Genomic DNA, 26,220 nt, shown 5'->3' with positions numbered 1-26,220 from the left:
AACATTCCAGCCTTATTCTCCTTTTAACGAAACAAACCAACCTTTCTCTGCAAAACAGATTTTCACCAGCAGCACACAGCTGCATCCTACAAGGCCTGGCTGGATTGAAAAAAGATTTTTGAAGCAGAGAGGGCAAGTGCAGGGCTAGCTGGATCTTTCAACACAGATTCTGTCTAGCTCCCCCTTCAAAACACCAGCTTTTCTTTCCACGCAGCTAGCTGGGCAGGGCAGAGAGTTGGAGTGAAATTGAGCAGATGCAAACTGCACACGAGGAGGGGCAGGCAGCCCTCGCTCCCAGGCTGGAGAAAACGCCTCCTTCGCGCAGGGAGCTTCGCTCCACCGCCAGGAAAGTTTGAAATCCCTAATTAATAGAAACATCACGTGGGCAGAGGTGTGTGCGCGAGAGAGACAAGCTCCAGCGTGATTAGCACCGCCGGGCTCCGCGGGCGGGGTGAGACACAGCTCGGCACCGGGGGGGCGAGATCAGCTGCAGCGCGCGTGGAGCTCAGCGCCTCCCGGGACAGCTCCGGGCTCGGCAGCCGCCGCTCCCCGGTCCCCGCGGCTCGGCTCAGGGCGCGCGAGGGAGGGGGGGAGGAAAGTTTAGCAAAACTTTTTGGGACCCTCTTTTATCTCCCCGCCCCGCGATGCCCTCCGTCTACACCCAGCGCTCCCTGGCCGTGCTCCTGCTCTTCGGCACCCTGGCAGCCCTCATGGCGGTGCTCGCCTCCATCCTCCTCTTCCAGCTCCAGGCGGGCCGGGCCCAGGCCGGCTCCTCCAGCGCCGTCTCGGAGCGGGTGGCGGGGGTGCTGCGGCCGGTCTCGGCCGTGCTGGCCGCCCTGTGCCTGGTGCTCAACCTCAGCTGCCTCCTGCTCTGCCTCCTGCAAAGCTACTTCAGCGCCGAGGTGGGCCGGGGAGACCCGGAGCCGGACAGGTGAGCAGCGGCTGGGCGGGGGAGGATGCGTTTGGCTTGGGCTCATCGCAGGGTCCCCTGGTGCTGAAAGGGGCGGGGAGCATCTTGGGTCCAGGCCCCGGGCTCTGTCCCCTGCCAGTCGGGAGGAATTGAACCCCTGGGGCCGGGCATCGTCACCCTCCCGCTGGGGAACTTTGCGTGCGGAGCCCCTGGAGGAGTTGACCTGTTTAAAGGCGCCCAGATTGCCCGGGATAGGTGTGCAGAGGGGAGGGGCGGGAGGACTCCGAGATGCTAAAGACCTTCCTTGGCAAGGGGTAAATGGGAGCTCTCTCCCCTCCGCTCCAGCCTCCTCTGCAGCTTCATGCAACTTCTGCAGGATGCAGAGTCCCCCAAAGAGCCCTTTGAGCTGAGCCCACATCAAAGCCAGTCACTGAACTACACTGCCAGGCCGGGCAGCCTGCCATCTCCCACTTGCCCAGAATCCACCCATGCAATTCCCACTCCCTGTCTTTTTAACAGTGGCCCTGGTCCAGGACTCAGGAGATCTGGGTTCCAACTCCCTGCTCTGACACTGCCAAGTAACTGGATCTTTGCCTCAGTTTCCCCATTTTATAATGGGGATCCCAGCCCTGCCCTGCTTCACAGGAGTGCATACGGATGGGGGCCAGATAAGTTCCTGGATGAGCTACATCGCTTAGCATCATTATTAGCTACCTGACTATGCCAACATTCATCTTGTGAGTGTCTGGCTGAGGATTGTAACCCATTTAATACCATGTGTGTGTATTTGTGCTTAGCGACTTTATTGACTACCTGAGCAAATTTACAGCTGCCTTTACATCTGGTTACATTAACACAGTATTTAACTTCCCCAGCACTTGCATAAATAACCAGGGCCAGATGCTCAGCTGGTGTAAATTAGTGTCGCTCCGTTGACTTCAGTGGAGGGATGCCAACTGAAACCAGCTGAGGATCTGGCTTGAAATATGTAATCCAGTCTTTAGACAGCAATGCTTGCCTGAGAGAGACCACATTGGAGCATCAGCAGAGGGCTAGAGGAGACATTAGCAAACCCAATCCCTTGTAGACTGGGGGAGAGGGGCAATACATTAGCTGAGCACTGGCTATTTTAACCTTCTGTAGTGCTTTCCACCTGAGGATCTCAAAGCAGTTTTAGCACATCAATGAACTGAGGCATCCAAGAGCCTAAATGCTATGAGAGCTGTTTTACAGGAAAACTGAGGTACAGAGATTAAATGGCATGCCCTAAGGTCACAGAGTGAGTCAGTGGCAGAGAACCCAGGAATCCTGATTGCCAGGGGTGGCTGGTAGTCCCAGGCCCATTGGCTGCTAGCAGTGGCTCAGCTTAGTTCCTCTTCCGTGTTTCTAGCTGCTGTTGCTGGCTCATTTGCAGTGAAGAGCCTGGGCACCTGCAGAAGCAGCTGGACGAGAGGGGAGCCAGCACCCCATGCCCAGCCAGCTCTCAAGGCACCACAGCTTCAAACCTACACTGACACAGAAGATATCTTAGGGTTTATACCCCGCCCTTCCCCTGCCGCCTCTCACACCCACAGCTAACACTGCAATTCATTAGCATCCCAGATACTTAGCAGATTCTATAGTAGGAAGTGCAAAGTCAGAAAAGAAGGCCAGCTGGCCAGATCCTGCATCTGTTTACCCCAGCTGGAGATCTTGCCCAAAATTCTGTTCTTATTTGCAGTGTTTATAAGTCGTCCCACCCCCCATTTTTTAGGAATTGGTAAGCTGGATTCTCTTGATTGGTGTCTGGGTGTTTTTAAAGGCAACCTGCACAGGAATACGACTAAAGACCCCCAAATCATTAACCCAGAGACACGTGTCGACTTAATAATTGCCAGCACATTTACATCTGCAAAAACATTTCTGAACACTGCCTCTTTCCTTCGCCTGCCAGGAACCCTACCTGGGTTCACTGTGTCACCTGCATGGTTGATGCAGGGCTGGTTTTGGCCAAACACATACACCTCACCTTGGCTGGGACGTAAAAAGAGAAAGCGATTTGCAAATATTTGGTTTGAAAATTTATCGACGTCTGCATGTATAGGCCCCGCGGTGTAACTAACTCCACGGACTTCAGTGGATTCACACTAGGGATCAATTGGACTACAGCTGAGTGAAATTCAGAATTTCCATCCTGCAGGAAATTCCAATATTTCAACATTTTGTTTTCATCCTACATCGAGACAAAATATTACACATCTAAATTTTTCGTGGAACAAAGAATTTCAAAAAAGGTCAATTTGGAAATGACGAAACATGTTGTTTTGGCCTTTCCAATCAAAATGAAACTGACATTTCTCGAATCAAAATATTTTGTTGTGGATTGTTACACCAATCTGAAAAGCTTCACTGAAGTCTGTTGAACGTTAAACTTCATTTCCTTGTGGGGGCACATTGCCTCATGGGAGTTGTAGGTCAAAAGCCACATGACCCTGTTCTGCCTTGTGGTTAGTCTCTAAGGTGCCACAAGTACTCCTTTTCTTTTTGCGAATACAGACTAACACGGCTGTTACTCTGAAACTTGTGGGCCAGGCTCCCGTGGTAGATTACATCTCCCAGCCTGTGTCTGCAGCCGCATGACTTGTGGTGGACCATACCGCTGAGTTGGAGGGAAAACTGCATTGCATTATGGAATATGTAGTTGGACCAGGGAGTCCAGCCCATAGCAAACAATGGGACCCAAATTACAACTCCCATATGACAAACTGCACAATAGGGAAATACAGTTTAATGTTGAACTAATGAAAAACTAAACGTTTTGGGTCAGTTCAACAATGCAAAAATATTTCAGTTTGGGTCCATCCAATCCAAACCAAAACTTAATTTGACTTTCCCAACAGAAAATTGAACCACTTCTGCAAAACTAAAATTGTCCTGTTGAAAAGTCTGATTTTGTGGAAACCACATTTTCCATTGGAAAAAACATTGATGGCAAAATTCCTGACCATCTGTAAATTTGACCCAGCATCTAATAGTGAGTTCAGTTCTTAAAAGTTTTATTTATTTTCAAAGCTCTGCAATTCACCTGTGAAATCCCCCATTAAAACTGAAACAGGTCAATCAGCTAATTAGATAGCTAAATGCAAGGTCATACATCTAGCTGTGAAGAATGCAAGTCACACTTCCAGGATTGGGGGCTGTATTTTGAAAAGCAATGATTCATTAAGGGATTTAGGGGTCATTGCAAGCTCATGTTCAGTTGGTTATTTGCCATATGGTGGCTAGGAGAGCAAGTACAATCCTAGAACGTCTACGCATGAAAACACTGAGTGGATGTAGGCAGATGTTCTTACCCTTGGGTATGGCATTGACGAGAGTGGTTCTGGTGTCCAGTCTTTAGGGAGAAAGTTGGTAAGTTGGAAAGGTTCAGAAAAGAGCTACAAGAACAATACAAGGTCTGGAAAACCTGCCTCACAGAGAGAGACCAAAGACGTCCAGTTTACTTAGTTTAACGAAGAGGCGGTTGAGGTGACTTGATCAGAATCTATAATGGGAAGATTTCTGATAGCAGAAGGGACTTGACTTTAGCAAAGGCAGAACAAGATCCAATGGCTAGATGCTGAAGCTAGATAACTTCAGACTAGGAATAAGGTGCCCAATTTGTACAGTGCGGGTAATCTTAGAAACATAAATGTTGGGCTGGAAGGGGCCTCGAGAGATCATCACGTCCAGCCCCCTGCTCTGAGGCAGGACCAAGGAACCCTAGGCCATCCCTGAAAAGTGTTTGTCCAACCTGTTCTAAAAAAATCTCAGATTACAGGGATTCCACAGTCTCCCTTGGAAGCCTGTTTCAGAGCTTAACTACCCTCATAGCTAGAAAGTTTGTCCTAATATCTAACCTAAATCTCCCTTGCTGCAAAGTAAGCCCATTATTTCTTATCCTCCCTTCACTAAACTATTGAAACAGCTTCCCTACACCTCCAGGTATCGGAGAGTCTCCATGACTTGGGGACTGGCTGTCTTTATAAAAGAGATGCTCTAGCTCAACCAGAAGTTATGGGCCTGATGCAAAAAAGAGAGTGATGAGTGAAATTCTCTGGCCTGTGCTGTCAGGAGGCCAGACTCGATGATCCCAGCAGTCCCTTCTGGCTTTAAAAATCTATTAATCACACCAGAATGATCCTGAAGTAATTCGATCCTTGCTTACAGGGATGGAATGTCACTAATGGATAGAGGAGATGGAGACTCAGGACTCCTGGGTTCTACTCTCAGCTCTGCCACTCTCTAGCTGTGTGACCCTGGGCAAGTCACGTCCCCTTTCTAGGCCTCATCTCGGAGAGCTAAAGCAGTGGTCTCCAAACTTTTTGGCTCGTGCACCCCCAGGGTGAAGACCAGTAGACCTGCCGCAGATGCGCCGCTGACGGAAGACTGGAAGACTTGCCGCAGATGCGCCGCCGGAGGGGAACACCAGCCATGGATGTGCAGAGCTGCCGCCGAACTGAAAAAATGGCGGAGTGCTGTCCAGCAGCATTCCTGCTGCCACGCACCCCCTGGGATGCGCGCAGCCCAGTTTGGAGACCACTGAGCTAAAGACCCCTGTCACCTTCCTCCCACACACGTGGCAAGGTTCAGTTAATCCATGTTTGTGAAGACCCTTGGATGCTCCAGAAGAAGCACGTCTTTATTGTAGGGCTTCTAGTCAAGCTTACAGCCTAGTGCAAACTGCTCCCATTAAAACCAAAGTGAGAGACGGATGGTTGTAGAAGAGGGGCTGGCTGGGTAATGGGAACCCAGCACTGGCTGACAGGACGAGTTTGTATCTAGTGTGCTGGTGGGAGAAGGAAGCAGGGCTAAACATGGCTGCTCATGTCCTGGGCACAGTACTCAAGAGCCTTTGGGTCTCAGCAGAGCAGGTGCCTCGCCACCATTTGGCTGGTTTGCTGCAGTCACAGGCCATTCTGTGACACAGGCTGCCTGTTCCCCCACTCTGCCCACAGGTGTTGCCGTTTGAACCCTGCTGGGGTGACGGGGGTTCTCCTATCCCTCACCAGCTCCAGTCCCAATTGCTCCTGTTTCTGTTCCTTGTTAAGCTCTGAGCTTGCCAGCCATAGCTCTCTGCCATGTTTCTGCGTAGGGGAGACCGAGTGCAACCGCTTGGGAAGGGCTGGGAGGAGAGCCCTAGCTAACTGCAGGTGCATCTTGCACAGGGTTAAGCATCTAAAGGCAAGGCCTCAGACAATGGAAACAGGGCACTCACCTGATCCCACATCCCCAAGGGGCAGAATAATCCTCTTCGGCTGCAGACAGTGGTCTTGCTGTGAGGGGAAATGAAACAGACCCAAGCTGCAGCGGCCCATCTGAGCTCAGCAAACTGGGATACAGGACTCCTGGGTTCTATTTTCAGCCCTGCCACTGAATCACCTTGTGACCCTGAAGCAAGCTACTTCTCCTCTTTGTGCCTCAGTTTCCCGTTTGTAGAACAGGGACAGTAACTATCTGTCTCAGTGGGATGAGAGACTTAATTAACTGATGTGATTAAGGAGCTCGAAATTAAAAGAGCTAAGGAAATTCAGAGGATGTTTCTGTGACCCATCTAGCTGGACTCAGCCTGCTTCTAACACCAGAATACAGAAAGCTTCTGGATTTCCCTGTATAAAAGTTGAGAATGTCCCAGGTTCTTTTAATTGTCAGTAATTTATTCTGAGCCCACGAGGGCAAAAGAACAGCTTGGGGGGCAGCAGAGAGCGGCTCTGACGATGCCATTCAGCAAAGGGCTTCCCACCTAAGGGACAGCTGGAGCCAGTGCACCAGAGGTGGTGACCTGGGATTTAGATCCATCCTCCAATCCAATCCCAGTGCTTGGGCCATGCACCTTGCTGCCACTGGGCCAGGCTCCAGGAAAGCCCCCCACAACCAATTTGGCTTAAATAGTTTGTCCTAAATTAGCTTCGCGCCCCCCACCCCGCCACAGTTCTTAAGCAAGGTGAGAGGCTGTTATTTCTTCACCCTTCTGCTGCTGAGGGCATGGGCGTCTCAAGAGCTGAGTGGCCTGGAGGGCTGACAGAAGGCAGTGTGGTTAGAACAGAGGCCTTGGAATCAGGACTCCTGGATCCTGTTCTCTCTGCCACTCTTGCTGGGCGATCCTGAGCAAGGCACATCACTTCTCTGTGCCTCAGTCTCCCCATCTGTAATGTGGGGGTTATACCTACTTGGGGGGGGGGCGGTAGGGTTGTGACACTCAAATAATGTTTGTTTGCAAATTGCTTTGAGATCCTAGAATGGAAAATACTGTTAGTCTAAAAAATGCCAGCCTGTGAAGGGTTAATTCTCACAGCCCCTTCTCCCCCATTGATATGCAATTAGCTATTGTCTCCCCATGTTGGAACTTGTGTTTTCATCCTGCCCATCTCCATCTCTGCGGGACAGCCCTATCCCCCGAGGGGAGCAGGGAGCTGGGGCTCCGGTTTCATTAGGGGATCTGCTCACGTAGCAGGAGGCTTTCCCACGTTGGGCCTGTCACGCTGAATTACTGCTCCAGTTTCCAGCTCTGCGCTCAATAGCCCCAGCCTGCTCTAAACAAAGGCTGTTCCTCCCCCCTGCTAATCCCCCAAATCATGTAATTAATAAAACAAAGTGGCTTCTCTTCCCCAACAATGAACGAGGAGCAGGAGCCCTTCCAAGTTCTATTAACAGCTCCTGACTGCAAACTCCCAGCACTAGGCAGACCCAGACATCCCAGGAGTTCAGCACAGAACAGACCCTGTGGCCTCCATTTCATCCACCTTGTAACATCCCAGCCAGGGGAAGGGCCATTCCCTACGGGGGCAGTTCTAGGGACAGCATTTGGAGGCTTTCCCCCATTGCCTTTTTCATGCCTGCAAACCCTAGGTAGCCAGATTCTGCAGAAAAGCATTGTGCAATTTTGGTCACGCTGGCTAGAGCATCGTTGGTGTTGCCTATGAGGTGGCTAGTCCTCAAGTGGACTTATCACTGCTTTCATCAGCTGGTGGCTAGAGAACTGAGTTAAAGTCCCTTGTCTCTCACTTGTTCCTTATGCAGTTACTCCAGAGGCAAGCAGAGCTGTTACTCTCCTGCTTTCTCAGATTGGGGGGGTCCAGAGGACTCCTACACACACACCATAGGTTGACCAGCCCTTCTGAACCAGCAGGGCTGAGTGCCAGAGATCAAACTCTCCTGGGTAGTTTTTCCCAGCACCTGATCTCACTGACCCTCCCAAGTCCTTGCCAAAGAGGGAAGTGATGGAGGGAGAAGGCGAGGTAAGACACTTGCTCACTTCAGAACAAAAAGACCCAGACTCATTCCTGGCTGAAGGCAATCCAGTGGTTCTTGCATGTCACGAGTTGTTAGGTCTCAAGTCAATTCCCAATGGACAGATGTCCACATTACAAAGATAACCACCACTATCAGCACTAACTGGCCCCTTTGCCACCAATTTTTGAGGCCAAGGACTGCTGGACCTAGGAGACTGAGGTGCCCTTCAACCCCTGGGGCAGTTACTCAGTGTCAAGGCCACCGCACGCATTGCCAAGGAGGGGGTGTGTGCGTGTATTGCTCAGAACAGATACAGAGCGCCACTCCCCAGGGGTTGCCAACCCATCCCGCTCAGCAATGTGAAAACCGCTCCCTGTGTCAGTCATTCCAACATCACAATCTGCCACCTGTCTCTCCTGGATGAGCTACACAATCCTTTCCTTGTCTCCTACAGAGACAGTTGTGCTGGAGCATCTTTCAATCACAACCTTTAACCATGCTTAAGCCTACAGCACTTTGTGTCCTTTTCCCATTGTCACCTCCTTTCATGACTATGTTCCGCACTCACAATTAACAAGAGGCTGACGTGCGGGCTTCCTTCGGTGATGATGGCCCATGAAGTGCCATAAGAGGAGTGCTGAGGTTCTGTAGGTCACCTCAGCTGTAATGAAGGGAACAAACAATCTCAAGCAGCTTTCGCAGGGTGAACAAGAACAGCTATTGAGTGCATGCTCACTAACGTCTAATAGCAGGGCTCCTGGCAAGTCTCAAGGCAGTCTGTGCGCCCACAGAAACCATCCAGTGTCACAACTGGAATAAGCTGAATCTATCAAGTGGAAGGGCTCAGATACTACCGTGAGGAGCATGGAATACGTGCCTGGATAGGAGCTGGCCTTTGATGTTTTATGCACCGTTCAGAAAGAAGGTCACCCCCCTTCCAAAATGTGAATCTAAATTAACACAGCTCGTTAAGCAAAGCAATTCAGCACCGAGAATGAAAATGCAACCTGGCTTTGCTTAGTTCACTGCAACAGCATTTCACCCTTTCATGCTCTTTTAAAGGGCGATAGACTTATGGACTAATGCATCATCTTGTTTCTTTGCTCTTCATTTCTTGCAATAGTCTTTAAGAAGTGTTGAAATATTTCTTTCTCCCACCAGCTTCTGCCTTCTTTTCCATCTTGCAGCCTCTTTAGGTTTATCTCCCTCCCTGCAGAAATGCTGAGCAAATACGGCTCTTGCTTTGTTTGCTTCTGCTATGTAGTTGCATCATCCGTGTTTGGAAAGGTGGTGAATGTGAGCTCCCTCTGCTGGTTGGCTGAACCTCAAGCTCATTCATCAACTGTGGGTTGTCTGTCTTTGGTTTTCATTTCTCAGCCAACAAATCAGTGGGTGGGGGGACCGGAAGGAAAGATATTGAAATGAAGACAGCCTTGCCCCTCAACGCAGTAGAACTGCCCAGGCAATCCTCTCCTCTCCAAGCTCCACAGCAGATCTGGGCTGTTACATGGCTCCCCCTGCACGTGACACTTCCAGCGACATCAGTGTTCTGTGCCGCAGAGACCAGAGGAGATGGCCCCATGCACATGGCTGAGAGGAGAATTCGGCTCCCTAGGAGGCAAGTTTAGGGCTTAAAATGCACCACAGCATCTCTGAGACGCTCTAGAACCCGCAGCCAATGCACTTTTCACCCCAAGTCCAGATTTTTGGACTGAGGTGCTTTACAGCATGTAGAAACCACTAGCCTGGGCCATCGAACTAGATCCAAACCCCAGCCTCTTAGATTGATTTGAATATTGGAGCCTTGGTATAGAAGCTCTGCACTGCTTTATATAGCCTCAGAGAATATAAGATCTTAGGGTCACTAGGGGACAGAGTCAATCCCCTTGCAGGTGCAGGAAAGGCCTCTGGTAGAGCTGTTTCTGATCAGATTAAAATGATACTGCACTGGGATAAAGGCAGTGGGCATCACTAGATACTGCTCTAGTTTACCACTGAAGCGTTTCTCTCTCCTGTTTTGCAGAGCTGACTGGTTCCTGTTGGACAGCCGGATGATTCGGCACCTTGCCATTGGCTTGTTCTGCTGCGGTGTTTCCGTCTATTTAGCAGGCAAGCATTTTCATTTCTCTGCAAACGCTGGGATCTCATTCCGCCGGGAGGGAGGGCTCGGCCCCACACAGAACTCACGCATTTCATCGAGAATGCTCTGGCACCTGCCTCCCCCCGGTGCTTTGGAGGTTGCTGAAAACCTATTTATAGGTCAGGCTGCCAGGATCGCTTGCTTCCCAGCCGGCGTCCCCAGGTTCCTGAGTCCAGGTTTATTCCTGCAGTGGTGGGACCGGAATCCTGTTTGCAGCCTGGCTGCAGTGTAACTTCTGGACAGCCCTTCAGCCAACAAACCCTGAGCATGACACCGGGCAGGGCTGTGCCCAAGGAAGGATGGTGCCCAAGGAAGGATGGTGCAGCAGTGCTGTGCCAGGACTAGGGCCAGCTGGCTTCAATTCCCTGCTATGCCGGAGGCTCCCTGCGAGACCTTGGGCTAGTCACTTAGGCCAGATCAGTGAGCTCAAGGGGGATTAGGTGCCTAACTACCTTTGGGGATCTGGGTTTTCATCTCTCTAGGTCCCAGTTCCTATCTGTAGACCAGGGATAAGAGCCCTCTCCTGGCTCATGGGAGGCTGGGAAGCGCTCAGATCTTACACTAAGAGGGGCCACAGCCAGACCTGCTGTGCAATCATGGCCAAGACACTTAGCTTCTCTCTGCCTCAGTTTCTCCCTTTGAAGAGGCCATAACACTGAGAAAGGAGCAGAAGGCAGCTGTGGTGTTTTGGGATTCGGGGGAGCAGGGGGAAAGGGGGACAATAGCAAGTAGTTTTAAAAGACTTTGTGACCTGGTTTTTGAGATACTGTAATGCTTCTGCCATTTGTCTTATGAGGGAGAGGCTGGACACCCCCCACCAATACCCCCGTGATGCCCCTCCACGGTGCTGGCTTTCTCCCGGAGATTGGTGGGGAGAGCACACCTCCGTTCTCCCTGGAGCCTGTGACAGGTGTGGCTGTGACAGGCAAGTCCCCAAACCCAGCCCCTGGCTTTACACAAACAGGGCCATTAGTCAATGAGCTAGGGGGATCTAGAACATCAGCTAGAGCCACAACATCTGCCCAAGGAGATCCCAGTCCTCCACTGGGCCTTTACACACCACTCCTGGCTAATCGCTTGTGGCTTTGGCTTCAGAAGCTTTTAAAAGGAGTAGGCAGCTCTCATCCCTGCATGTCCCCAAAGACAAGGCGTGTGGGCAGCGTCCTCTCTTGGCACCCAGGCCATCCAGCGCTGCAAGAAAATAGCAGAGAGCTCACTAGCAAGTGTCATGACTGACGAGCACCTTGGAGGCTCAATGTGGCACAGCCAGGACTCCCCCCATGTGATAGCACTGTGGATAACCCCTCTCGCTGCCTCTAGGAGCAAAGGAATTGCCAGGCTGGATCAGCCCAAGGTCCAGCTAACCTAGGTTCCCATCTCCAACTGTGGCCGCTGCCAGCTGCCTCAAGGGAAAGTGTAAGAGTGCTGTCGGGGTGGGATAACCCGGACCCAGGGAAAGTCCCTTTCTGCCCCTATCTGTATCTCTGATGAGCTGGATGCCAGGCTTCAGGGGCCAGGCTGCGGCTCTGTTAATGGAGCCCTTTCAGGAGTGGGGCATTCAGACACTATATTTTTCTTTTTTTAAGATTTCAAAATAAAAAATTTAATCCAACTATTTAACAGGCAGTGTGGGCATGGCCAGGCGCCAGCTGCTGGTAAAGAGTGAGCAGAAGAGCAGCACAGAGGAAAAGCAAACACCAAGAACAGGCGGGCAGAGCACACAGGGATTAGTCACCGGTTAAGCCTCAGGAACGTGCCGGGTACTGTGCATGCCTCAATGAGGGGGGTTTTCCAAAGCACCCAGGTAAACAGGACTCAAGTTCCTAACTCACTTAGATCCAGATCCACAAGGGAGCTAGGTGCCTAAATACCTTTGAGGACTGGGAACTTGGGCGCCTTTGAAAATACCCCCTCCCCACCCAGAAATGGGCCCTGTGGGTAAGTGAAGTCCAGAATCGGGCTCGTGAGGCAGTCGCAGAGTGAAGGAAACTGCTTTCGCTCAGATTGAGATGGGACGTTCAATCAAAACGGGACATCTCTCCCGAAGAGCTCGGCACTTGCTCAGCCACAAGAGGTGGGCTTGGCCCAGGACTTGTTTCCCTTGTGTGTCAGACTACTGGCCTTCTTATCTCTGCCTTGCTCTCCTTCCTCTCCAGCTCTCTCCATCTACATGCTGCTGCTGTTTGAAATCGAGACCGGCATAACCAGCGCCTGCATCCTGTCCTCCGGGATCATTGTCCTGCTGATCACGGTGACGCACGCCCTCATCAGGGCCTCCCAAGCCTCACGGCGCAGCCAGTCTGAGCTCTGCCGCACCCTCTACGAAAACGACTCTGCCCGGCGCAGTGACACCCCGGCCAGTGACCTCAACAACAGCAAGAACATGGCTGCAGCCCGCCCGCGGCCAGAGATCCACCGAGAGTTCTCCTACCCACCATACATAGAGCAGAAGCCCCACCTTGCCTCACCAGCCAGAGGCAGCTTCACCTTGCCAGGAAGCCATAGGCCCCTGGCTGAGAAAGACTGCTGCAACCTTCCCCGGACACACAGGACGCTGTCGGCAGAGCCAGGCCTGCTGCAGGTGCAGGGCAAGCCCTGGAACAGCGTCACCCAGGAGATGAGGAATATTTTGTCGCGGAAGCCAGGAGCCTCCGGGAAGGATTCAACTTTGGTGTGAAGGCTGGAGTGGGGAAGTCTCATCCCAATGCTGCCAAGATCTGCATCTCCCTTTAGCCTTTCACATGGGCCACTCCCCGCTCCGTCCCCACCTGAACAGCTAAGATACCTGCCCAGGAACTCGACAAGACATTGGGCGAGGGGAAATCTACTGTCCCACCCAAATAAAAGGGACTTGGCATCCTTCCTGTCCGGACTGCACTGAGATGGAGGGGCTTGAGAGGGGTGCAGAGTTTTAAAATTATATCTTACTCCTCCTGAAGTCTGGAGGATTATATCAGAGCTCCTTCCCAGCTGGGCTGGGGTTGCCGTTAACCAGCCTAATGATTGTAGCGGGCAATTAGAGTTGAAAGGTGGCTCCGTAAAAACTACAGCCTGCTGCATTCTGCCTCTTGCATCGCCCTCCTGTGAGTAAAGCTCCTACCCTGGCAACCCGGGTGATGCAGGAGACAGAACAGGGCCCATGACAGCTCTGCAGGACAGAGAGGTACCAAAGTGCAGGAAAGGGAGGGGGGGTGAGCGGTAGCGTCACTTGTCTAATTAGAGCTGCACTTCAAAGTCCCCATCACCCCTTTCCTCCCGGGTCAGCCTGAGCTGGGAGGGGCAGACAGGAACTGGCTCAGTAAGGCAGAATGGCATTAGCTGCATGTTGTGTGAGAGAAAAGAGGGCAAAAAAACAGCCAGTATCAGCCATAGGAGAGTGGCCATCCTGTGTGCTGCCTTCTCCCACAGCCCAGCTCCCCTCTGCACCCCAAGCTTTTTGTCCTTGCTGGTCCCTCCCCAGCCTGCTCCTGTTGTTCCTTCGCTAGCACTACGGGGGTTTAGACAGTTCATATGGCAGACTCACCACCCAACGCAGCTGCTGTATGTTAGGGTGAAGCAGAGATTGCTATTCCACTCGGGGAGGAAAAACCAGCCACTGATGGGAGGGGTAGAAGAAGACGCAGCTGGAGAGTTAGACTGAGGGGGAGGAGGTTGGAAGGTGGGCGTGAGAGAGCAGGGCCCGCTGCTCACTGACCTGGCCTTGCCCAAGGTTCCTTACTGTCTCCAGGACTGGGCACAGACACAACTCAGTCAACAAGATCACTTCCTGTGGCAAAACCTTTGCTCCAGCATGAACAGCTGTGGCTGAATGCAGGCAGCTGCTGCTTGCCAGAAACATGGCCCTGCACATAAACAACAGCCTTTGTATTCACTTTTCCTTGTTCTTTAATTGCCTACAAAGGACATATGCAAGGGAACAAGATCTTTGTTCACTTGGCCCTATTGCTGGTTTCCCCACTGAAAAGGATAATCCTGGTGACAAATGCAGTGGGGGTTGCCAGGAGATTGGTGGTTATACAGACAGGGCTAGGATTGACAGAGCTGGAGCAAGTGAAACAAGAGCCCTGTTTGGTGCAACTGCATGGTTAGTACAAGAGAGAGAGAAATGCACAATAAAAAATAAAAATACAACAGATGGTGCTGGTTACCGTGAGACCCACCCAGTTCTTTAAACGGAGTTTGATTCACCATTGTGTGACTTTCACTGTTATAACTCCATTGATTTCCAAGTGTTTCATACCAGGAGTCCTAGCACAATGACCTGGCAATAAGTAAAATCGGGTTTTTTTAAAGCCATGTTTCCTGCCCTGCCAACTGCAAGGTTCATTCCAGGTTGCCCAAAGCAGCAGCGCAATTTATTTATTCTGATTCCTGGTCTCATTATTCGGGTGCTAGCTTTAGGACAGCAATGAGTGCAGCCTTGCAAGGAGCGAGTGGAGACAGAGGCCACATTTCTGGATTAACAAACCTTGTGCATCACGCTATTAAAACACAGCTGTGTTCCTGAGCACACAGCAATGGCTAAAATACAGAGTTTATCTCTTTGAAGTGGGGTGTGATTGTTTGGGGTCATTCACCACTCTCAGGAAATGCCAGGCTAAAACCTTTTTTCTGATCTCAAACCCCCTTATGCCCCTTTCTTCCCAGCCCTGGAAAAATGACCTGCTTGTTAAATTCCTTTCCACTGAAAAGAAACATGGAGTTGTCGGCGCCAACGAAAAAACAAAACTTAAGCAACACCCCTTTCCAACTGCCAAGCTGTGTGCAGGCCTTTTTCCCATCCCACTTCTTTATGGTGTCTAAAGAAGATCTTTGGGGTGCCTAACTACCTTTGAGGATCTGGGATGTGTGCATTCCAAAATTAACCACCACTTCCCACTGACGTAGGAAGGACTACATCTAGCCAATATCACTGCCCTTTGCTGCAGTGCCTTTCAGTTTGAAGGGGAATAGTCTTCTAAGAAACCTCACACAGACCGGCCAGAAAGTTTAAGGGTGGAAGATTTTTCACCCTTCCAGCTGGCCAAAGAGATCACTGACCTGGGCTGGATGAAAAAGGCCAGTCTGGTCTGAAATCAGGAACTGGCTGGCGGATTCGGGGCTTGCAGGGCAGCAGCGCTGTAAGAAAACAATCACATCCACCAGGAGATAAGGACAGCAGTATACATGGGAGCGTGCAGCACCAGGGCTTCCTCATCTACAGCCTCTAAGCCTGGAGCCCTCCATCTGCAGCGTAGGGGCAAGTGTGGCTCATGGAATTCTAACTGTAGCCATTGGACATGCCCATCTTTAATACAGGGGGGTAGCCAATGGAGGCTACATGGCCCCCATACCTGTCTCCTGGGATGTCAAGACCCACAGTCTCTGTGGCCTCACTTCTAACTGCTGTTGGAATTTGCTCCACTGTGTGTAAATTAGGCATGGCCCCAGGAAAGTTGGAAACATGGCAAAATACGAGAGGTCGTAGCCACAAACATCTAGCACAGAAAGTCACTTGGCACAGAACCGGGCATTCTGCATGCTTTAGCCATGTGCTTGCAACAGAAAATTCAAAGCTGTTAGGTATATGGAGCAGCATTTGTGAGTTTCACTTCCACAAAGCCCCTGACACTCATGCCATTAAGGCTCTTGGGGCGATGGACTGAACATACTAGACTCAGCCCATCTACTGGCAGATGCTGGAGTAGCTTTCCTTTTGCTGCAAACAGCAAAATGCATCCTCCAGCTACACTGACCAGTGGCAAATCCCATCCACAGACAGAGCCCCGCAAACGACCTAATGAACAGTATCCCATCCGGGTGGGGACCCTGCTTCGCCATACACTCCTTTCTTCAGCGCTAAAACATTCATTTATTATTATGGCCCTCACCATGCTACAAATATATTTAACACTGCACAAAAATGCTACATATTAGCCAAAGAGCCATCCCCCCCTCCCCCGACTCCCTTCTTTAAATGTATGGAAATAAGTTATTTTGCAGGAAACATGTTGTAAACAAGAGGGTTTTCTTCCTAAAGTAAAGTGAACCAGAGTTTCACTGCAAGGCAAGGAGCTTATTCTTTTAAATAATAGCACAGAGTCACATTACGGGTGTAACTGCTTGGCTTGTCTGTAGTTTGCAGAGTTACAGCTAGTGAAGCCTTCAGCAGTCACAGAACAGTCATTCCTATAAAGCGGTAGGGCAGTTATCAGAATTCAGGGTGTCAGACTCCCGAGCTACCTGCGGCCCTGAGCAGAATTCAGCTGATCCTTCACAGTGATGGCATGCTTGAGCAGCCTGTCGATGCTCTCGAAATACACGCTGCTGTCCATCATGTTCTTTATGGCGCTGAAACAGACCAGGTGGAACAGGGGATGCAGTTAATACCTTCGAGAGCTTCACGGGTTTAGAATATACATGCACGCCGGTGAGAGGATGGCTAAGAAGGAGTTACAGCTACATATGGAATTTTGCATCTTCAAACACTAGCTAAGGGGTGGATTTCTTGGGAGAGACCGGCAGGTTTGTATTGCCCTCAACAAAGGGTGCATCAGACTCAATGGAAAGAACGAGAGCTAACAGTAACATTTCAGAGAGCTGTGCCTGCTGTCAGCGTGCCTCAGGCCTGACTCTCTGCTGAGATGGGGCCACTTAGTGCCAGCTGTGGGCTCAGTTCATCACTGCCCTGCACCTACACCAGTGCCAAGCGAGTGCAAACTGCCACCATTCTGATTTCTGCTGCTTGACACTTACTTTGCAGTGGTGTGAATGGCTCGGCTGGGAAGGATGAACTGGGTCTTGTGCTGGTGGAATGGGCGGGCAGGAAGCTCTTACAGAATCTTGTGTGTGAGAGCAGCCAAGCAACACCCATAAATGGAAGGGTTTGGGATTGATTGGGTTTTAAATCAGAGGCCAAAATGTCCAAGTCAAAGTGCCTAGAGTGAATCCATAATAAGGCTCCTAAACACAAGTGGCTGGATTACTCCCATTACACCAGGAAGAGTTGAGGGAGCTCAGCCTTTCTGGAAGGCAGGCCCCCTTTATTGAAGGACCCATGTGTGCAGGTGCCTGGCTTTGACCTGCCGGGTTTGAAAATAGGAGTTACGTTTAGTTCTTAAAATATTTCCCCTTCCCCCAAAGCAACTGACCCCCAAAATAACCAACACAGCTTCTCATCACTAGCCATCAGGAGCAGGGAAAACCTTGGGCACGACACAGTGAGCTGAACGGTGCTTTCAATGGGAGTGAAAATACACCTGTACTGTGAAATCACCAGGATGGGAGTGGAGAGGGGGAGGGGGAGAACAAACTGAGCCTCCTCACCAGCTCCTTTGATTTACCATAGGTTTGAAAAAGGAAGGGCTGCTGCCCCAGAGAAGTGCAAACTTCAAAGCTCTCCCAGCACCCTGCTGTACCTGCAGGCATACTCCACGGTATAGATGGCTCCTTGACTCTGCTCCTCCCAGCTCTGCATGTCAGCCTGAAAGGCAGATCACAGGGAACGCAGAATGAAACTTCTTGTCAGGAAAAGTGAAGGCGCCCCTATGTACTAGACAGACATACCACCCACATCACACACACAACTAGCACCAATGCAGCCCATTCACCGACACACTACATAAGCATAGGGAACACCTGAAGAAAAGGCCACCTGTGGTCTAGCAGGGAGACATTGCAGTTCAGTGGTTAGAGTAGCAGGTTGGCAGTTCTGCTCCTGGCTGTCTTACTGACACGCTGAGTGATCTTGGGCAAGTCATTTTACCTCTCTAGGCCTCAGTTTCCCTATATGTAAAATGCTGTTTTCCTTCCTTTGTAAAGCGCTATAGCGCTGGTAAGATCACATATCATGGCTTGACTGGAAATGCACTACTCAGCCAATGATAAATACCACACATAGGTCTTAAATTCTGTGTAACATTTAATTCACTGCCATCCACTGCAACATCCGACAGCCAGATGTCGCCTTCCTTGTAGGTTCCCATGTCCCCCTGTCTCACACAGCCTTGAGGTCTCATTGTTTATAGCTGGGAACTGACAGGAGGCAGGCCGAATTCAAAGCTGAGGTTACGGTACACGTTGTGCACATTAAGAAAATGAATCCCACATCACTTCAACCTTTGCCTTCTGCTGCTTTTTGCTGGGAATCACATTCTGAGTCCCTCTCCCATTTTACAGGTTAGCATCGCTGCTGGGGCTTTTTCCGAGAGCTATACTCAGACTAAGAGTGCACTGGTTTTGTTTTTAAAAGGAGCTGCTGCCTGGAGCTAAATACTTTGCACAATCTGGCAAAATTTCTCTTGGCTGTGAATGCGTCCATGACACAGCTGAGAGCCAAGGTGAGGCAGATGAACCAACGAGCTGCTAAAGCGAATGCTACCGATCATCTGGAAGTTCCAAAGCATTCCACGCAGGTAGCACGTCCATTCCAGCTGGTGCGGCTACCATCCGAGCTGACCCAGTCCCCATCAATTCCAACCCAGAGCCCCAAGAGAAAAGCAGACAATCAGCGTCTTTCACAATTCAGGAATCTCACAGGAACTGCTCTGGTGAACATTTTTACAGCCTGCTTGCAAACAGACTTTTCCATCCTCCAGTCTGCTAAGAAATCCCAGTGCGCTCGGAGCCAGAGCATAAGTAAAGACTTATACTATTAATAATAATAATGCACATTCCTATAGTTCCTTTCATCTCAAGGGCTCAGTAAGTGCTACACAAACTATGCATAGGATCACTTCATGCAAATCTGATAAGCAGCAACTCTGGTGTGGGACATAACAGCACACAGCAACACTATGGTACAGCTAAGAACAGAAAGTGAAAAAAGCAAAGCACAATGAAAAGACAGATGAATTTAGTGAGGGGGGAAGATAGGAATTATCCATGCTTAAATTTGGCCAGAACTTGTAGGCTTAATAGGTAAAATTTACAGAACTAGCTAAGTCATTTAGACACCATTGAAAATTTTACCCAGCAACCTCTTGTCTTTGCAAAAAGTGCCAGGGGATCGTTAATGATCACTAGTGGTCACAATGGCTCTTACCCCAAACCGGCAGCACCGTGTTGCTTAGCACCACTCTGGTACACAGGCTCACTATGGACTCTAAGGGAAAAGTACCCCAGTATATGAATCCCCAACACGGGGAGAAGGCAAAGCTCCAAACCCCTTTGACACTTCTAGCCTATCAGCAGATACATTAAAGCAAAATCAAGCTAAGCACTTATTTCTGTTCAGAACCTTTCCCCCCAGACTCACAGCACAGCAGGAGGGTTTACCATACCCTCTGGGGCTCTGGAATCTGCTGGCTAAAATGCCCCAGAGTCTGTTCAAAGATGTTACTGATTCCAGAAAAGCCAGTGGTCTTACAGGACTGCAGGTGACCTCCCTGAATGATCTATGGCTAGCAAACCTGGAAGATTTTCAGTGCAAGTACTAACCAGGCTCCACACTGCTCTGCTTAGCTCTGCTCTAGTTACTTGTGAAGCCAACAGAGTAAGAGTAAAAGGTGACAGAGCTGGGCTGGGCTGACACAGTGGCTGAGGTAGAGGGTTAGGGGGATGAACAGAGGAAATTACAAAGCTACAACCCTCCAGAGAGCGGCTTTGCTTTGGCCCCAACATCCCCTAGCACTAGTAGGTTTCCAAGGTTGCCTTGTATCTGAGGCCAGGCCACGTCTGTTCCTAGCATTCTCACTACTTCCTGGGGCTTTCATGTTCTTAATTAGGAAAAAGAGCCTTTCCGACGTGCTCCTGTCTTTTTAATCTTTTCACAACGTCCTCTCTCAGAATTCCCAGGACATCTCCTTGCATGGGGTTTAACAGCTAAAGCCAGCTAATGATATGCGATAGCACTAATGATGAATTGTGGTCGCTCAGCAGTAAATTAACGAGGAGTTCTACACCCCTGAAAGATCAGGGGAAATCCAAAAAGGCGGCTTTGTGCAGCACAAGAGCAGAGCTTAGCAATGCAGCTCAGACACAGCGAGGCACCCTGGGCCCTGCATCTTGCTGTATCTTATCAGCGAGGTGTTAAGTCTGCCTGGAGAGCTTGAGATGGATGAAGGTTTAAGCTTATTTTTAATCAAATCACTGAAAGTCACAGAGGTGACCTTCTCCCTGCACCAACCTTTCCTCCTAAATCACCCCCAACAGTTTATTCCTATTTAAACTCTCTGGGAATCTCTAAGGCCGTATCTCCAGAGAACCATATGACCTGGAACTAGACGAGACCTATTAAATCCCATCTATACTGGCCAGCAGAGGACAAGGAAGAGCAATCTGACATTCATCTGCTGCCTTCACAGAGGTACTAGGTAAATTATTTTCCTCCCTTTTCAGGCAAAAGTCACTCCTGAGTCAGGACTGGTGGCCAACACAGGAGAGGGATCAAGCAGAGCATCAAGGCCTCAATTCCTGCTTGTGAATACTTATAGCTGTGACACTAGCATGGGCAGAAATAGGGACAAGGCCCTCTGGGTCACTGAAATCTGGCTAGATGACAGTCTTCTTTCTGTGGGAGGAAAGTGAAAAAAGACAGCTATCTTGGCTAAAAATAGGAGGGACGGCAAGTAGCTACAAACGTGAACTCAAGCAACCTCCAGAAAGGTCACTCAGTTTTGAGGATAATCATGAAGATGACCCCAGCTAGCTGAGGAAGTCAGTAAATTAAAGATTGAGAAGGCTCCCCTCAACGCCCCCCGCTCCCACTGCCTAACAACATTCTGTGTGTCTCGAGCATTCACCCTGCTGTCTTTTCCAGTAGGGTTTCAGTGCCCCCCTACCTTTTTTGGCACAAACTGTTCAATGCTGGCACCCAAGCTCTTCCCTCTGCATAGCTTGTCATACAATCTGCTCAGTTTTCTTTTGTTCAGGACACACTCCCTGAAATTGGGCCTATTCTGATTAAATCAAGGTGAGTGACAACTCGGGAATTGTATTACAAACGTGTCCCGCACACCCTGGTGATGTGACCAGATCAATGTTGCACTACACATATGTACATATCTCTATATACCTCTGCACACAGAAACATACATAAATAGTTAATAAATAAGTGAATAATAAAGTGCCACAATCCGGGTTAATTTGGAAACTAAGATTGTAAAGCAAAGGTGAGAAATGAGGACTGACAGTGCATTAGCATACACATGGAGCAGTAATCTATTCACGAGGCATCACTCCTAATGAATCATGACTGGCAGAAAAGGGAGAAGGACACCAGGGCTAGCATTAAAGTGTCAGCACTCCGTGCTTTGGAGGAAAGGGGAAGCGCAGCTGTGGGCTGCGATTCATTAGTGTCCTTTGCCTCTGGTGGGCTCTTTTTACTTGTTTCTCTCCCCATATTTTATGCAGGAAATAAAAACACCTTGCAGCACAGCCAGGGGAAATGAGATTTAAGATCTCCCCTCTCTCCAAACAAGGCAGGTAGCTCATTTTATTTTGTCTCCATGTATGGAATGGAGGGGCTGTCACCCAGTGGTTAGAGCCAAGGGATGGCAGTCAGATTCCTGGGTTCTTCTCTTGGCTCTGCTACTGTCTCAGGGCGTGAACTTGGAAAGGCATGTCACCTCTCCTAGATTCAAGCTGACGCGGGGGAAACACATCGCTCCTAGACAACCCCCAGCCTTCACTGGTCCAGGAAGTAAGGAATCGAAACCCAACACAGTACTCTAGGCTCCCCCCTGGCAGTGCAAAATGCAGTCACTAGAGGGCCAAGGGGTTCTGGTCACTTTGGGTCTACTACTGCCAGCAACTATCTGAAGCAGCTTATTATGTTACACGACTTTGCCCTTCTGAGGATCCTTTCATCCGAAGTTCTCAAAGTGCTGTACAAACATTAATTAGATAAGTCTCACAGCAGCCCTGGAAGTCCAGTCATACCATTTCAATTTTACAGATGTGGAAACTGAGGCACGGAGCAGCAAAGCGACTCTCCCAAGCCACAGAACAATTCAGTAGCAGATCTGATAGAACCCAGGAGCTCTGGCTCCCAACCCCTTTCCTCTAACCATTACACCGTACTCCCATCTTGACTTGATTATCCTGTTCTCTCCCACCTCACAGAGTCAGGAAAAAATGGCCAGGGGTGCTAGTGTCATGGGAAGAAAGGCAGCTTGCACCCTGTTCCTGCCAGCCCTGGACTCCTGACCCAGACTGGCTCTCACCTTGTGCTGGGCGAGTTCCGGAAGTGAGCGCCTGACATGCTCCTGCAGCCGGTACAGTGCCACAGACGGCTCGTTGGCCAGGATGTACATGCTTTCCGTGAATTTGTCTGTAACTAAAATAAGCAAAACAGCCGCATTATTTAAAATGGGAATAAAACGGGGAGAAGGCAGAGCTCCAAACCCCTTTGACACTTCTAGCCTATCAGCAGGTACGCTAAAGCAAAATCAAACTAAGCACTTATTTCTGTTCAGAACCTTTCCCCCCAGACTCACAGCACAGCAGCAGGGTTTACCATACCCTCTGGGGCTCTGGAATCTGCTGGCTCTTCCAGGTTTGCTAGCCACAGATCATTCAGGGAGGTCACCGGCAGTCCTGTAAGACCACTGGCTTTTCTGGGATCAGTAACATCTTTGAACAGACTCTGGGGCATTTTAGCCAAACCAGCAGATTAGCAGAGCCTTAAATTAATCTTAAAGGGGAAAGTTAGCTCTGGTTCCTGTGTGGAGTGCCCAAGCAGCCTGGGAGCAAATCGGGGTACTGACATCACAGAAATCTAGACTGACCTCGGGTTTGAGGTTCCCTTCCGGCTGCTCACCCAGTTCCATGCATCATGCTTCTTACATCTCAACAGCCCCCATGGGGATCCTAACGGAGTATGCCATGAACACACAGTAGCATGCAGTCAGTGTGACAAACCCATTGTATGGACATGGCTCTGGACCACAGACTGCCCTGCCAGAAAAAGCCCTAGACAGCTAGGGCACAATGGCTTTAAAACCCAGCAAACTGCTTTGAGGCAGGAGGTAAACAAATTCCCTTCCAGCCCAGCTGATGTCTCCATGACCAGCTTTTAAAGCCACTAAATGCTGTTTCTTGAAAGTGCTGCATCACTTTCAAGCTCTCAATCCTGAAGGCTGTGCGTCACACTGTCCCACCACCTCTGAGATCTCCCCCATCCTTCTCCCAATCCTCCTCTCCTTCCATTCCTAGCATTGCACCATCTTTCTCACCACCCCCTGTGCTTGGGGCAAACTGACACCACCCTCTTCCTCATAATAGCAATACCTTTAGGAAACCTTCCCCTATGGATATCCCCACAATGTTCTTTAGAGAGGCAGTATGGTCTAGTGAGTAGAGCACTGGACCAGGGCTCAGGAGACCTGAAGTCTATTCCCAGCTCTTGACCTACTGTGGGACCCTGGGAAAGTCACATCCCCTCTCTGCATCCACCCCTTTCCCTTCTCACCCTGAATCTGTCTCTTTCTGGAGCACGCTCTCACTATGTGTTTGTACAGCATCTGGCACAATGGGGCCCTGGTCTTGGCGCTAAACACGACCGCAATACAAATAATTGACAACACCTTTCTTGTGATTTAAAAGGTTTTATTTATGAGCACAGACAGTGTGCCTGACTCCATACAGAAAGGGGAGACGTGAACCCTGCCTTCTGGCTCACAAGCTCCATATCCTGTGAATTAGATTGCAAGCTTTTGCGGGGAAGAGAGTGCCTCCTCTTTGTGGGTTTGCAATGCCCTGTATCCACCTACAGCCCCTTATAAATCATAGTTATCTGAAACAGAAAGATCAGAGAGGGTTTTCAGGAGTAACCTTTCAATAGTGGATGTAGATTTTTTATTTTATTTTTTTTTAATCACAGCAAAAGTAAGTAGTGGGTATTTTTTGCCATATTTAAATACACTGGTTTATGGCTCAACTAGTCCTGAGCCCACGCATAGCGTGAGCTGGCTGATCTTTTGGAACTGAATACATTTTTTAAAAAGAAAAACAAGTTCCTTTTAAGGCAAATAGCTTTGCTTCCCCTGCTCTCAGCTTTTGTTTCATTTGTAAGTGTTCAGTTATTGCAGTGTTTTCTGTTAGCCAACTTTCCAAACTGCTTGAATACAGATGTAGATAAATTCTAAGCTTTGCAAAACACGTTGTAGCCACGTGCCAACTACACGTTCCAAAAAGGACACAGACACCCACTACTCATCTGACGTGCAGATGTGAGGCCATGTTTGTGTTGGGACTCTCACAATGTGCTGTGGCAAGGAGGGGAGAGAAAGAGGAAGTAGCATCTATGTGACTGTTATTAAGCACAGATGAACAGACCCTTGGATGGTAGGGCACTGGAATGTGAGATTCAAAAGGGGATTGGACAGTTGTCTGGACAGCAAGAATATCCACGGTTATAATAGTTAATGCTAATAAAAATTTTGGAAGAGATATTAAACCTCAAGCCTCCGATTTAAGCCAATTTCTAATTATTAGAAATCAAGATAAGATATAAGGCAGGCCCGCATCTGCTACTGGGAGGTTCTTATATCTTTCTCTGAAGCATCAGACACTGGCCACTGTCACAGACAGGATACCGAACTAGATGGATGCTGGGTCTGATCCAGTCTGGCATTTCCTATGAAATCCCTTTTACTTCCAGACTCACACGTTTGGGGATCTCTGTGGCAAGATGCTTTTACAGACACATTCAATCTCTGGCCTAGAGCTTTTGTTGCACATCCTGCCGCTTCATTTCAGCTGCCTTTGTATATTTCCAAATGCACACAAAACACCAAAGCCCAGAAGTGTTACTTTTTCAGGCCTTGTCAACACTGGGGTTTTAGTCACCAGTGCAAACCAACAACATAGACATGGTTTATACCAGTGCAAAAAAAGTTGCACTAGTGCATCTTATCCCAATTTCCAGGTGTCTGCTTCAAACTGGGCTGCAGCAACATAAGTCATATCTGCACTGGTGCAGCTAAATCAGTAGCCAAAAAACCCCAGGGAGATTCTTTTAACCAAATCCTTCCTCTTGTTTTAATTCACATGCGAAGGCTCTGCCTGCTAACCACAGCCCTGCAGCAAGTCAGACAGCCATGGATTTAATACACTGCAAGAGGTCAAGGCAGTCTACTGAAATAAAAAGTCAAAAACATTTTAAAATGTATCTTTTAAAAAAAAAAAAGCTCTTTAAATGAGCCACAGGAGCAGTCTGTGGAACTCCTCGCTGCAGGAAGGTCAGCTTAGGACGGGTCAAAAAAAATAATCAAGATTTATCTGGAGAAGAGACACAAAGTAGCCGTGGTCGGGGGGCAGTTAGGCGATAACTGTCAGCCCCGCACCACCCACCCACGGGGGCCACACAGAAACCCTACAAGTGCACGAACCACGGGGCTGACCTGGAGCTCCATAACTGCCCTGCCCCATTACGGAGAAGGCCCTATGGCCACCCAGGAGGGCAAGCTGGGGCCCTATACCCCCCAGGGGGCTGCCCTGGGGCTCTGGAAATACCCTCCCCCATCCCACCTATGGGAGGCCCTACAAGGGCCTTATCCCCCCCCATCGCCGGGCATTTCCTGGGGCCCTCTGACCCGCCCCGTGCCCCGCCCATCACGGCCCCCGCCCGGAAGCCGTGGCGCCGCCATTTACCTTTTTTCACCTTGAGCTGCATCTCGGTCTCCTCCATCGCGGGCGGGGGGTAGCAGACGCCGAAGCCAGCCCGGAACCCCAGCCAGGGGCAACTTCCGGCTCCGCGGTGCAGCGCTCTAAACGGCCCCTCCGGAACCCGCGCGACGCCGCGGAGGTTCCGCCTCTTCTCTTGCTCCCTCGCCCGCCCCTGTGTATTGCACATTCCCTAGGCCGCTACCATCTGGGGCCAGTGAGCGACCCCTTCCTTGTGGGACCCTCCCCTCCCAGCTGTGTGGCCCCATAGGGTGTGACTTCCCCACCCCAGCAACCCCCAGCTGCCAGCCCTGCTTCTGTCTGCCAGCCCCAA

At 50.0% G+C, this 26,220-nt stretch overlaps 2 protein-coding genes across 3 annotated transcripts; one reads left to right on the top strand and one right to left on the bottom strand.

The window, feature by feature from the left end:
* The first annotated feature begins 644 nt into the window (after positions 1-644).
* Positions 645-13,079, top strand: TMEM221 (transmembrane protein 221). Its single transcript, XM_077842114.1, has 3 exons — positions 645-931; positions 10,185-10,270; positions 12,458-13,079. Exons 1-3 carry the CDS (start codon positions 645-647, stop codon positions 12,976-12,978), a joined length of 894 nt encoding a protein of 297 aa, XP_077698240.1. The 3' UTR covers positions 12,979-13,079.
* Positions 11,147-25,984, bottom strand: BORCS8 (BLOC-1 related complex subunit 8). Of its 2 annotated transcripts, XM_077842117.1 has the most exons (6): positions 25,875-25,984; positions 22,445-22,557; positions 17,699-17,763; positions 16,524-16,631; positions 15,342-15,419; positions 11,147-11,492 (listed from the first exon to the last, which is right to left on the bottom strand). In XM_077842117.1, the coding sequence occupies exons 1-5, from the start codon at positions 25,909-25,911 to the stop codon at positions 15,377-15,379; spliced, it is 366 nt and encodes a 121-aa protein (XP_077698243.1). In that variant the 5' UTR covers positions 25,912-25,984; the 3' UTR covers positions 11,147-11,492; positions 15,342-15,376. The 2 variants fall into 2 exon arrangements, with proteins under 2 accessions (XP_077698243.1, XP_077698242.1); XM_077842116.1 differs by lacking the exon at positions 15,342-15,419 and having other exon boundaries at positions 11,150-11,492.
* Between the last annotated feature and the right edge of the window lie 236 nt (positions 25,985-26,220).

The sequence above is a fragment of the Eretmochelys imbricata genome, chromosome 25, assembly GCF_965152235.1.
Source record: "Eretmochelys imbricata isolate rEreImb1 chromosome 25, rEreImb1.hap1, whole genome shotgun sequence".
Taxonomy (NCBI): Eukaryota; Metazoa; Chordata; order Testudines; family Cheloniidae; genus Eretmochelys; species Eretmochelys imbricata.
Note: the sequence above shows the minus strand (reverse complement) of the source record. Positions and strands in the feature narration are given on the sequence as shown.

Bases quoted from the DNA above. Each gene is read 5' to 3' on its own strand.
- TMEM221 (XM_077842114.1), top strand. From the start codon at position 645: ATGCCCTCCGTCTACACCCAGCGCTCCCTGGCCGTGCTCCTGCTCTTC. The intron at 932-10,184 runs GTGAGCAGCGGC...CCTGTTTTGCAG, and splicing joins GGAGACCCGGAGCCGGACAG to AGCTGACTGGTTCCTGTTGG. The intron at 10,271-12,457 runs GCAAGCATTTTC...CTTCCTCTCCAG, and splicing joins TGTTTCCGTCTATTTAGCAG to CTCTCTCCATCTACATGCTG.
- BORCS8 (XM_077842116.1), bottom strand. From the start codon at position 25,911: ATGGAGGAGACCGAGATGCAGCTCAAGGTGAAAAAAG. The intron at 22,558-25,874 runs GTAAATGGCGGC...TGCTTATTTTAG, and splicing joins GCAGCTCAAGGTGAAAAAAG to TTACAGACAAATTCACGGAA. The intron at 16,632-17,698 runs GTACAGCAGGGT...GGTCTGTTTCAG, and splicing joins ACCGTGGAGTATGCCTGCAG to CGCCATAAAGAACATGATGG.